Raw genomic sequence first — 13,711 nt, forward strand, 5'->3', positions numbered from 1 at the left:
TGGAAGCTTCTAGAAACGATAATCCGGGACAGAATTAATAGTCACTTGGACAAATGTGGATGAATAAAGGAACGCCAGCACTGGTTTGTTAATGGCAAATTGTGTTTAACTAACCTGATTGAGTTTTTTGATGAGGTAACAGAGAGGGTTGATGAGGGCAATGCAGCTGATGATGTGTGTATGGACTTTCAAAAGGTGTTTGATAAAGTGCCACATGATAGGCTTGTCAGCAAAGTCGAAACCCATGGAATAAAAAGGGGCAGTGACAGCATCGATAGGAAATTGGTTAAGTGACAGGAAGCAGAGAGTAGTGGTGAACAGTTGTTTTTCGGACTGGGGGGAGGTGTACAGTGGTGTTCCTCAGGGGTCGGTGCTGGGACCACTGTTTTTTTTGATATATATGAATGACTTGGACTTGGGTGTACAGGGCACAATTTCCAAATTTGCAGATGACACAAAACTTGGAAAGATAGTAAACAGTGAGAAGGATAGTGACAGACTTCAAGAGGGCATAGACAGGCTGGTGGCATGGGCGGACACGCGGCTGATGAAACATAATGCAGAGAAGTGTGAAGTGATACACTTTGGCAGGAAGAACGAGGAGAGATAATATAAACCAAAGTGGGTGCAGGAATGGAGAGATCTGGGAGTATATGTGCACAAATCTTTGTAGGTGGCAGGGCAGGTTCAGAAAGCAGTTAAAAAAGCATACGGGATCCTGGGTTTTATAAATAGAGGCATAGAGTGCAAAAGCAAGGAAGTTATGATGAACCATTAAAAAACACTGATTCGGCCATAACTGGAGTATTGTGTCCAATTCTGGGCACCGCACTTTAGGCCTTAGAGAGGGTGCAGAAAAGATTTACTAGAATGGTTCCAGGGATGAGGGACTTCAGTTACATGGATAGACTGGAGAAGCTGGGATTGTTCTCCTTAGAACAGAGAAGGTTGAGAGCAGATTTGATAGAAGTGTTCAAAATCATGAAGGGTTTAGATAAAGTAAATAAAGAGAAACTGTTCCCAATAGTGGAAGTGTCAAGAACCAGAGGACGCAGATTTAAGGTGATTGGCAAAAGAACCAAAGGCGGCATGAGGAAAAACTTTTTTACGCAGCAAGTAGTTATGATCTGGAATGTGCTGCCTGAAGGGGTGGTGGAAGCAGATTCAATCATTGCTTTCAAAAAGGAATTGGATAAATACTTGAAGGGAAAAAATCTGCAGGACTACAGTGAAAGAGCGGGGGGAAATGGGACTAACTGGATTGCTCTTACAAAGAGCCGGCACAAGCTCGATGGGCCGAATGGCCTCCTTCTGTGCTATAACCATTCTAACGATTTACACCTCCTCTAGACCCATCTTTTGTTTCTTTACTTGTCTCATTACCTCTCCCTTTTTGCTTTGCGCCATCATCCCTTTTGTCATTTAATCAATCCTGCCCTCCGCCCTGTCTCAGACCTTCCCTTTGCCCTCCCCCACTTTCCCCTGGCTCTGTACTTATTTATAAACTATTAAATCTCAAACATCTTCCAGCTCTGATGAAAGTTCATCGACCTGAAACGTTAACTCTGTTTCTCTCTCCACAGATGCTGCCTGACCCGCTGAGTGTTCCCAGCAGTTTCTGTTTTTATTTCAGATTTCCAGCGTCCGCAGTCTTCTGTTTCAATTTATCCTCCACAGACTCACAATGCAAAGATTTATTAGGTTAGTAAGTTTATTTTAATAATAGACCTTAAGCGCTCTTCAACCCAGATTTATATCTGCAAGTATACATTTTAATGAATCTCTCTTATTATTTCAGAATTTGCAAAGCTCCCGGGACAGATCAGTTTCTAGAGCACCAGTCTGAATACAAGTGCTGTAAATAAAGGCTTACTTGCTAGAATGCGGAGGGGGGAGGAAGGAAAAGAGGGGCTGAGGTGCATCAGAAGCACCAAGTCTGGATTTTCACAGTCCACTGTTACTTATAAAACAGTCTCGGAAACATACGGCCATCAGCCTTTAACAAGTGGGCCCTCTTCCCATTCTTTAGATCTTCTGGCGAAGCCTCACTCCATTCATTTCTTTTTTTAAAAATTCGTTCATGGGATGTGGGCGTCGCTGGCGAGGCCGGCAGTTATTGCCCATCCCTAATTGCCCCTTGAGAAGGTGGTGGTGAGCCGCCTTCTTGAACCGCTGCAGTCCGTGTGGTGAAGGTTCTCCCACAGTGCTGTTAGGAAGGGAGTTCCAGGATTTTGTCCCAGCGACGATGAAGGAACGGCGATATATTTCCAAGTCGGGATGGTGTGTGACTTGGAGGGGAACGTGCAGGTGGTGTTGTTCCCGTGTGCCTGCTGCCCTTGTCCTTCTAGGTGGTAGAGGTCGCGGGTTTGTGAGGTGCTGTCGAAGAAGCCTTGGCGAGTTGCTGCAGTGCATCCTGTGGATGGTGCACACTGCAGCCACTGTGCGCCGGTGGTGAAGGGAGTGAATGTTTAGGGTGGTGGATGGGGTGCCAATCAAGCGGGCTGCTTTATCTTGGATGGTGTCGAGCTTCTTGAGTGTTGTTGGAGCTGCACTCATCCAGGCAAGTGGAGAGTATTCCATCACACTCCTGACTTGTGCCTTGTAGATGGTGGAAAGGCTTTGGGGAGTCAGGAGGTGAGTCACTCGCCGCAGAATACCCAACCTCTGACCTGCTCTCGTAGCCACAGTATTTATATGGCTGGTCCAGTTAAGTTTCTGGTCAATGGTTTGGCCAAGGAGCTGGACAGTCAATCTATCCTCAGGCCTTCTGCCAATAACACCATTAATCTCGTAGCCACATGAGTCACATTCAAGGTCTGGGTCAATTCCTCCTCCAATATTCCATCTTCCAAACTTCCCAGTGCCCTCTGCTCAGAGGAAAAGGTCAGGCAGCCATGGGACCAGGAGGAGGCCATTCAGCCCCTCGAGCCTGTTCCGCTATTCAATTAGATCACGACTGATCTGCATCATAACTCCATCTACCCGCCTTGGTTCCGTATCCCTTAACTATCAAAAATCTATCAATCTCAGTTTTGAAATTTTCGACTGACCCCCACCCTAGCAGCTTTTTGGGGGAGGGGGGGGAAAGAGTTCTAGATTTCCTCCCCCCTTTGTGTGAAGAAGTGCTTCCTGACATCACCCCTGAACGGCCTAGCTCTAATTTTAAGGTTATGTCCCCTTGTTCTGGACTCTCCCACCAGAGGAAATAGCTTCTCTCTATCGACCCTATCAAATCCTTTAATCATCTTAAACACCTCAATTAGATCACCCCTTAATCTTCTATAGTCAAGGGAAGACAAGCCTAGTCTATGCAATAAAAACAGAAAATGCTGGAGAAGCTCAGCAAGTCAGGCAGCATCTGTAGAGAAAGAAACAGAGTTAACGTTTCAGGCCGAAGGCTTTTTGTCAGAACTGGAAGATGTTAAAAGAGTTAAAGTTTTTGAGCAAGTACAGAGCCAGGGAAAGGGGGTGGGAGGAAAGAACAAAAGGGAAGGTCTGTGATAGGGTGGAGAGCAGGAGAGATTAAATGACATAAGGGATGATGGTGCAAGGCAAAAGTTTATATAAAAAAACAAAGAAACAACTGAATTAAATTAAAGAGAAAAAGGGAAAAGTAAAAAAAAATAATTTTTAAATAATTTTTTTTAATGACTAATAACTATTAAAATAAGGAGTAATATGAGACTCCACATTTTTAAAATGTAATTTTTTAAGTTGTTTGGCAGTCATTAAGGCTAACCGTGCTTTTAAAACTTAGTTTAGATCTGGTATTTTTAAGCGTACCTGTTTGGTGGCGTAATTAGTTACTTTCCAGCTGGGTGGATGATTAAGTTGGCGATATGTTTGCACACCAATGGTTTTGGAATCAAAATCATTCTCTCAGAATTTACAGCACAGAAACAGGCCATTCGGCCCAACTGGTCCATGCCAGTGTTTATGCTCCACACGAGCCTCCTCCCTCCCTACTTCATCTCACCCTATCAGCATTCTCTCTATTCCTTTCTCCCTCATATACTAATCAAGCTTCCCCTTAAACGCATCTATGCTATTTGCCTCAACCATTCCTTTTGGGAGCAAGTGTGTACCATCTACAAGATGCACTGCAGCAACTCGCCAAGGCTTCTTCGACAGCACCTCCCAAACCCGCGACCTCTATCACCGAGAAGGACAAGGGCAGCAGGCACATAGGAATAACACCACCTGCACGTTCCCCTCCAAGTCACACACCATCCCGACTTGGAAATATATCACCGTTCCTTCATCGTCGCTGGGTCAAAATCCTGGAACTCCCTTCCTAACAGCACTGTGGGAGAACCGTCACCACACGGACTGCAGCGGTTCAAGAAGGCGGCTCACCACCACCTTCTCGAGGGCAATTAGGGATGGGCAATAAATGCCGGCCTCGCCAGCGACGCCCACATCCCATGAATGAATTTTTTTAAAGTTGCACATTCTAACATTCTCTGGGTAAAGAAGTTTCTCCTGAGTTCTTTATTGAAATTATTAGTAATTATCTTATATTTATGGCCCCTAGTTTTGGTCTCCCCAAGTGGAAACATCTTCTCTACCTCTACCCTATCAAACCCTTTCATAATTTTGAAGACGTCTATCAGGTCACCCCTCAGCCTTCTCTTTTCTAGAGAATAGAGCCCCAACCTGTTCAGTCTTTCCTGATAGTTATAAACTCTCGGTTCTTAAATAAACTAATCTAAATTCACAACTTGCCAATGGAAACACAGCATTTCGGAACTGGAGTTTAATTTGCTCATCAAGTGAGACATCGTTTCAAATTAATACAATAAAGGCAGTAGTGGAAGTGATTAAACCTACCATCAGACATGCTTCTCAGCACATGAAGGAAACACATGAGGAGACTTCTAATCTCAGACTGTTCTAGTTTGTCGCATCGCAATACGGAGCTCCCTGCACATCCATGGTTCTGAGAGAGACGTGCAATTGGTGAACATTATATCCATAGGAAAACATCAGAAAAGACCAGAGCAATTTTAAAAATCCTGCTGCATTTTTAAAGGAAATTAAGCTTTGTTTAATCATCAGTGAAACTTAGCAAATTTCTACAATGGGGGCGGGGGGGAAAGAGAAAGAGTTATTGAATTGGAAACAGATTCATATTTTTTTTAAGTTTATCTAACAATCAACAAAAGATTGCCTTCCTCATACAACTTATCGTAGAAAATCCAAACCATGCAATTGTAAAAAGACACCTCAAAAATCATCTCTCAGTTGTATGATAACTTGAAAGGAGAAACAAAGTCTTGAGGGAGGGGGGTAAAGAGTTTTTTTCTGTTCAAATTCCTCTTTCCTGTCAGGATCACGCGAGGTTGCACCCAGCTCCCTGCTCTGGTTGCTCAGTGACACTATCTATCCAGGAGAAACTTAAACAACAACTATTTGCATTTATACACCATCTTTAACGCAGTCAAACGTCCCAAGGCGCTCCACAGGAGCGATTATCAGACAAAATTTGACAGTGAGCCACGTAAGGAGACATTAGGGCTAGTCAAAGAGGTAGGTTTTAAGGAGCATCTTAAAGGAGAGAGAGGCGGAGAGGTTTAGGGAGGGAATTCCAGAGCTTCGGGCCCAGGCAGCTGAAGGCACGGCCGCCAATGGTGGGGCGAAGAAAATCGGGGATGCGCAAGAGGCCAGAATTGGAGGAGTGCAGGGATCTTGGAGGGTTGTAGGGCCGGAGGAGGTTACAGAGATAGGGAGGGGTGAGGCCACGGAGGGATTTGAAAACAAGGATGAGAATTTTAAAATCGAGGTGTTGCTGGACCGGGAACCAATGCAGGTCAGCGAGCACAGGGGTGATGGGTGAATGGGACCTGGTGTGAATTAGGATATGGGCAGCAGAGTTTTGGATGAGCTGAAGTCTACGGAGAGGATGGAAGATGGGAGGCCGGCCAGGAGAGCATTGGAGTAGTTGAGTCTAGTGGTAACAAATGGGCTGAGGCAGGGGCGGAGGCAGAAAGAACGATGGGTCACAGCTTCTCTCCGGATTGAGAGCCAATCCAGCAGTTAAGCAACCCCAGCAAACCACGCTGCCTGCTCGGGATACAGAGCACCCAGCCGACAGTGCTCTTTCCTGGGGCTGTACAACTCCCCATTGCGTCTCAGTCCCCTTCCACAGTTTCCAGTAAAGCCTGGTGCGGGACACCCAACTCACCTGTTGGTCATGTCACAGAGCAAACGTAGCAGGGAGAGAATCGCAACTTAGAAAATCACCAAACTAAATTCTTGTAAGTATACTACTAGTATGTTATAAAACTGGGAGAAAAAAAATTAAGTGCTTGCCTCATCACCACCTCAGGATGCCCCAAAAATGCTTCAAAATCAATTAATTACTTTTGAAGTGAAATTACAGTTGTTATGTTGGCAAATGTGGTAGCCAATTGTACACAGCAAATGAGAATTATGACCAGTTGATCTCTTGTTTTTTTTTTAAAAAGTTATGTAGTTTGAGGTAAGAATGGTGGCCAAGACACCAGGAAAACTTCCTGCACTTCCTTAAATAGTGTTATGGGATCTTTCACATCCACCTAAACAGGTAGACAGAGCCTCGGTAAAAGATCAACACTTCTGACAACGCAGCACTCCCTCAGTACTGCACTGAAGTGTCTGCCTGGGGCAGGGTTTCCAACACAAAACTTCTGACTCGGAGGCAGAAGTACAACCAACTGAGCCAAGCTGGCAGATCAAACAGAAAGGCACCTTTTCCCCCATAGACTTGATTTTTCCTTTGAGGTAATCAATATTTAAAAATCTTCAAGGCATCTTTAATCCAAAAAAAACAGATGTGTGCAATTCAGAGAATTAAAAAGAAAGTTCTGTTGTTGTACGTTTTATTATCTGGAAATAGCAAAACAAACAGGAGAGAGATAAGATGGTTCTGCGGGATGGTGACACCTTCAGAGCAGCTTCCAAGCATTTCCCAATGCCATTACGTTTAAGAAATTACCTCAACCATTTCTGGCTGCTAATACTTGGCTTACCCACTCTCAGATATAGATGAAGTCATTACTCATTGCTAACGTCTACTGTTAGCCAACATTCCACCTTACATCATGTGCCTATCTAAATGCACACCTATTGGGAGACTTTTATACAAAAGGTCATTTCGATTGGCAATAAAACCAGAGGTCGAAAGCACTGGTGAATTTGGTCATTGTTTACTGATGAAGTACATATAACAGGCTAGTATAGGATACCACAGACTGTCCAGTCATTGACAGTGAGGGAAACATATGGTCTTTTATATCTCAAGAATGGTGAATGTTGGAAACCCATCTTTGGGCCCCGGAATCTCAACAGGAATTGGACGCAGAACCTCCCCGAGAACAAGTTATGGGCTGACTCCCCTCAGGTACACTCAGATACTCCCACCAGTATAGAGTCAAACTCCGCCCTCCCTGTACCCCTCAAATTCCGCTCCCTTTGTCTCTTCTCCCTCCTACTCCTAACTTCACCTTCCCTGCTTCCCCTCCCCTCCTCCATTTCATTCCTCCCGTCCTCTACCTCTCCCCCACTCCTCACCTCTCTCCCACTTCCCCACATCACTCCCTTGCCCCTCCCCTCCATTCCCTCACTCTCCTCTCCCCTACTCCCTCCATTTGCTCCCTATCCCATCTTCCCCTATCCATCCCCGTGTTCCCCCACTCCACCCCGCCTCTCCCCTCCCCCTCTTCGCCCATTTCCGAGAACTCTCCTTCCATCTTCCCCTTTCCTTCCCCTTGATCCCGCACTCCTGTGTCCTCCTCTTCCACTGGCCCCCATCTCCCTCCTCCTCTTACCCCCTTCTCTCTTCTCTCACACTTTCCCCTTTCTGACTCTCTTCTTCACTTCCTTCTCCCTCATTCTCTTCCTTCCCCTCTCCTGACAGTAATTGGATGCAGAACTACATCCAAGGCACAAGATGGCGGTCACTCCCCCCCACCTGACCCCCCCCAAGATAAAATTAGCTTCCAGCCCCCCTCAGCTCTCACCGTCCCCCACCTCCCTCCCCACCCCCACCTTCTCTGTCCTCCTCTCCTCTCTCCATCCTCCCTCTCCCCTCGCCTGCCTCGGTTCAACTATTCCCCGCCCTCTATCCTTCCTTGATTTCGACCAGTGCTTTTGGTCTCAATTCCCTGGGTGCACTGCCATGGGAGATGGAAAAAAGCAGATTGCTAATTTTTGGGTCCATTTTTTGGGTGAATTTACTCAAAAAAGTGAGGAGAAATTTTTTTGACGCAGCGAGTTGTTATGATCTGGAACTCACTGGCTGAAAGGGCGGTGGGAGCAGATTCAATAATAACTTGCAAAAGGGGAATTGGATAAATACTTGAAGGGGGAAAAATTTGCAGGGCTATGGGGAAAGAGCAGGGGGAGTGGGACTAATGGGGTAGCTCGTTCAAAGAGCCGGCACAGGCACGATGGGCCGAATGGCCTCCTTCTGGACTGTAAAATTCTATGCTTCTATGCCAGTGCTAAGTAATGCATCACTTTTTTCATTTCTGTCATCTGACGGCGGCATGAATTCCCCTAATGAGGAGTTTAGCAGAGTTGGCTGCCCTTTACTCTGTCTCACCAATCCCCTTCAATCCCCATTTCAGAACAGCGCTAGTATGAACTTTTCTACTTCTTGTGTTATGGCGCACCCACCCCCCCCAGAGTGAGATCGCCATTTTTTACACCAAATTATGGGGAAGTTTGTCCTGCGAACTCAAATAACTTCAGAACTGGTGTTGAGACAAACTAAACTCAATTGACATTGGGCTCCTACAGTGAGTGGACAGAGCTATCGACTTGAATTCTGGGCAAATCTGGGCTGGATTTGAAACCAGGTATAAAATTGTACCATCCAGGCCCTAAAAAGAATCATATTGATAATAAGGTACGCTGGTGTGCCATACAAAATCCCAAACAATACAGACTTCTAACTAGGTGAGGTGGGAAATCATATAATCTAATTTTAAAGTTCAAAATTACAGGATCACCACCAACCATGTCTGAAGGGGTAATTCATGGTCCTCATTTTGGAAAATGGAATCATAGAGCACAGAAGGAGTCCATTCGGCCCATCGTGCCTGTCCCTGCTCTTTCCCCAACGCCCTGCAAATTTTTCCACTTCAAGCATTTACCCATCAGCCTGGAAAAGTGTTCTTAATTTGCAGATTAAACCTGTTGAGGTCAGATTTACGCCAATAACTGAAATCTTGTATCGCCCCGACTTCATGTCCATATTATCACCACGACTATCAACCTTAAAAGGGCTTTTCCCGATGAGCTTTAACTGCGTCAGGTAACTTGGAGAAGAAAAACATGATGGAGTAACTTTCAGATTGTTCCTGGCACGGTTAATTAACTGTCTGCACCACCTCAAATGATTTTAAAACGTGGCTTTGCATTGGGCCATTCTTTGTCTCTCTCTCTCTGTCTTTGTAATCTGACCGCTTGCGTATTCAGTGGTCTTAGGTGTAAGGTTCCCCTGTCTGAACACCATCCATGCAGAGGTGTGATAACAGGCAGTTGGAAAGATTATCTGTAATCACCATGTGGAGATGCCGGTGATGGACTGGGGTTGACAATTGTAAACAATTTTACAACACCAAGTTATAGTCCAGCAATTTTATTTTAAATTCACAAGCTTTCGGAGGCTTCCCCCTTCGTCAGGTGAACATCGTTGGACTATAACCTGGTGTTGTAAGATTCCTTGCATGGGTACAAAACGCAGGTTGCAAGACAACTGCGGAAGATGATGGCAGCAGTAATACCTGAGTAAACGTCATCACTGACGTGATCTGTAAGGAATACTAGCATTTGAAAGGAGATGATTACATTTCCAAAAGACCATCTCTTGCGCACAAACTGCGATAGTCACACTAAGCAACAAACTAACCTTCAGTGACCCAACTGTTATTAATAGCAACTCCATTGTAATAGGCCAACAACTCTGTGCAATGTCAGTGCAGTAATCTGGGATCAATATGATCTGTACAAATAAAATGGTTGATGCTTTGTGGCTTTTAATTTGTCAGTTTGGTTTCTGTGTATTTAAAAGTACAAAATCAATGAAAATGTTCTGTCAGGTCTCCAGGTTGGATAACCAATTCAGACACTATATAAAAGGCCATTTCTTTAAACCATCCCAACTAAAATGGTCCATTTCCAAATAGTTTTAGAAAATAAAAATTTCATGGTGGTGCACTTGAAATGAGGAATTTATAATTGGGCAGACAGGCAATTAAATAGAGGAGTTTTTAAATTAATTTACAAACTGCGCTTGGAGTTGCTACCAATAATCAAATTCACTCACATGTCCAGTTAGAAGTTCAGATATAAAAGCCAAGCGGTAAGTACTTCATGAAATTGAAGAGGTAAAGCTGCATGCAAGATTTTCTCTGGCAAGACTGGGATAGTTAAAATGGAAAAATCCATAGTAACACAACTCCTCCGTGTAGACTTTGAACTTCCCTCAGCCTCCTTGTTAGTCAGCATTGCATAAGCCGAGTGTCTCCTAAGGAGCTTTTCCCTCTGTTAGCATAAGGAGGCAAGGTCACAAGGTCACGTTTAAGCTCTCAAACGGCGTTACATGAGACAAACATAATGGGCCAGAACCTGCTGTCAAAATAACGGTGAGACTAATGGCGCTCGCCGTTATTTCTGCGCAAATGGTACGGCGACTTCAGGCGAGGGGCAGATGCGCGGTTGAACTCGGAAACCCAGAAACCGCCGTTAGTTTCGCGAAAACAGCATCTCGCTGTCTGACAATCCTTCAATCTGTTTGGTTGAGGAGAGACCCTGTTTCTTGCCCTGTTCATTCAGCTCCCAGATGCCCTGTTTCCCTCGCCATGACGTTATCTGTTCCCACTCTCAGCAACTTGTCGCACAAAAATACTTATAAACCTAAAGGTGCAACGGCAAGTCTAACGAACGGCAGACGCGGTCAGATTTACACCTACAGCAAAATCTGGCCCAAAGTGTACGAGATACAACCAACAAGTTATTTTGTCTCAAAGCACAAAGCTTGAGGTTATTCAAAGATTAAATTCTACCTTATCAAGAGAGTTACTCTTTTCAGCATTTCTTTCCAGTAGACTAGTGGCCGAATCTGTGCTTATCAGCGAACCTCTGGAGTCTGCGTGCCTCACTGCGCTGATGTTTGGAGTAGATGATCCATGAGGAGAAGCTGCAAAAACACACACACATACACATAAAGAGCTTATCCTGAAGAGGGAAGTTTCAAGTAATTGGGTTCACAATCCCTAGGCAACGTAAAAGGGTCACTCACAACACAACAAAATTACTTCATCTCAAAGTCACCATTTTTTTTTTAAACATAGTTCTGGTAAAATAAAGAAAAAGAGAAAGAAAAAGAAAAAGAGAATGAGAAAAAGAGCAAGAGAAAATGAGAGAGAGAAAAAACTTTTTAAAAATAAAAACAAGGAGAAAAAGGAAAAGAAAGAGAAAGAACTGACATTTATACAGCGCCTTTCACAACCTCAAGAGATCCCAAAGCGCTTTACAGCCAATGAAGAACTCTTGAAGTTTAGTCACTGTTGTAATGTTGGAAACGCAGCAGCCGATTTGCGCACAGCAAGATGAGAATGACCTGATCATCTGTTTTAGTGATGTTGGGTTGAGGGATAAATATTGGCCCCAGGACACCGGAGAGAACTCCCCTGCTCTTTTTCGAAATAGTGCCATGGGATCTTTTACGCCCATGCCTCACCCGAAAGACGGCACCTCCCACGGTGCAGCACTCCCTCAGTACTGCACTGGGACGGTCAGCCTGGATTTTTGCGCTCAAGTCTCTGGAGAGGGACTTGAACCCACGACTTTCTGACTCCGAGGTGAAAGAGATACCCACTGAGCCACGGCTGACATGCAAGGCAGGGTGGGGGGTACTTCAATAAACACTATTCCACTCAACCCTGGATACAAATATGGATTTCCACATGCAGAAAGCAACACCTCTGGACTGCCAGTGGCAACATTAAAATATGAATAATTGGACCCGTACGCACACATATATAGGACGAAGATTAATCTACAAACTTACTGTTGTCAAGGTTAAACAAATACATTTTGTTACAACTGGAAATTCTGAGTGTGAAATCACATTAGCTCCTCACCTGTACCAGAAATAACACCAAATACATCCTTGTGGGCATTGTTATCAAGGGTGCTTCCTGGCCTCTGCGGAGTCACCATGGTGTTCCCTGTTTGTAAACTGAACGGTGACTCGTCTCTTCTACTCTGGATTAAAACAAGAACATTATTTAATCACTCCTGCCCTCCACCCTATCACAGATCTTTCCCGTTGTTCTTTCCTCTCCCCATTATTTCCCTGGCTCTGTACTTGCTCACGAACCGTTAAAGCTCAAACTTCCTCCGGTTGTGACGAAAGGTCATCGACCTGAAACGTTAACTCCGTTTCTCTCTCCACAGATGCTGCCCGACCCGCTGGGGGCTTCCAACATTCTTTTGGTTTTATTTTATTATTTAAGTGACTCCTCCATTACGTAAAAACAACCAGCTTTTTTTTTCAGCAACAGAAATTAAAATGGAGGGGGACCCACAGAGAGGTTTACATCGCGTTATGACAATTAAATCCCTAATATTAATTTCCCAGTCGCCAAGTTGAGAGAACTCAAACCCAACCAAACATTTTCAAGCTAACTACCGTACTCCCCTCCCTAAACCTCTCCCTCCTCCTTTAAGACGCTCCTTAAAACCTACCTCTTTGACCAAACTTTTGGTCACCTGTCCTAATATCTCCTTGTGGCTCGGTGTCAAATCTTGTTTGATATTCACTCCTGTGAAGCGCCTTGGGACGTTTTACTACATTAAAAGGTGCTATATAAATGCGAGTTATTGGTGTTGCCAAAAACACCAGGAATTAACTGTTCTCTATCACATGTTGGCTTTTGTACAGCAGGAATTCAAACAGTTAACCAGTTCCGATGAACGGTCATCGACCTGAAACCATCAGCTCTGTTTCTCCCTCTGTCGATGCTGCCTGACCTGCTGAGTGTTTTCCAGCATTTTCTGTTTTTATTTCAGAATCTGCAGTATTTTGCTTTTGTTTTTGTGTGATTTAATTTTACTTATTTGGTCAATTCACTTGTCTTACTGCAGCGTCAATTAATCATCAACCCTTCAGTTCCTTTAGATTCTGAACATAAGCCAACTTTTTAATATAATAACATATTTTTAAGAAATGTCCCATTCAGGCTGAATGTATTTTAAAAAATAATTTGTTAATTTTTTTGGCAGAAATAAATTTATACAAGTTAGTCAAGAATTTTATGCAGAATATTCAAAAGCTGAGCTTCTGTGGAAAGTTTTTTTTAAAAAAAACTGATAAAATATTGCTTCACTTTGCACTACAATATATTTTTAAAATATCAATTTATTAAATTTTTCTGTATTATAAAGCGACACACTATGCAAACAAGAACATTTTCACAGAGTTGCATCAACACACTAGTTTGGATTTAATTTTCATATTTCCCCACGCCAGTATAAAACAGATCTGTGAATACAGTCGAGAGGGAGAGAGAGGGCTAATACATAACCCACAGGTAAAGCACACCGTCACTGAACTGCTGCAGGACAAAGGTTTAAAACATTCAATTTGTTTTTAGAATAAATAAATCCAGAACTAGCACAACAGGGATACTAAATTTTAGTAGCCCACTGGATATGAACT

The 13,711-nt window shown here is 43.9% G+C and overlaps 1 protein-coding gene across 5 annotated transcripts in view; it reads right to left on the reverse strand.

Annotated features, from left to right (window-relative positions):
- Positions 1–13,711, reverse strand: part of LOC137323127 (dedicator of cytokinesis protein 9-like) — a 260,881-nt gene that overhangs the window by 60,779 nt on the left and 186,391 nt on the right. For 4 of the 5 annotated variants that reach the window (XM_067986588.1, XM_067986585.1, XM_067986586.1 and 1 more), the window contains exons 33-35: positions 12,132–12,255; positions 11,052–11,185; positions 4,831–4,939 (exon numbers count right to left, since the gene is read on the reverse strand). In XM_067986588.1, coding sequence (XP_067842689.1) covers positions 4,831–4,939; positions 11,052–11,185; positions 12,132–12,255 — 367 coding nt within the window. Of the gene's footprint in view, positions 1–4,830; positions 4,940–11,051; positions 11,186–12,131; positions 12,256–13,711 lie in introns of those variants that run through there. The other variant, XM_067986587.1, reaches the window with a different exon arrangement.

This window comes from Heptranchias perlo, chromosome 6, assembly GCF_035084215.1.
Source record: "Heptranchias perlo isolate sHepPer1 chromosome 6, sHepPer1.hap1, whole genome shotgun sequence".
Lineage (NCBI taxonomy): Eukaryota > Metazoa > Chordata > Chondrichthyes > Hexanchiformes > Hexanchidae > Heptranchias > Heptranchias perlo.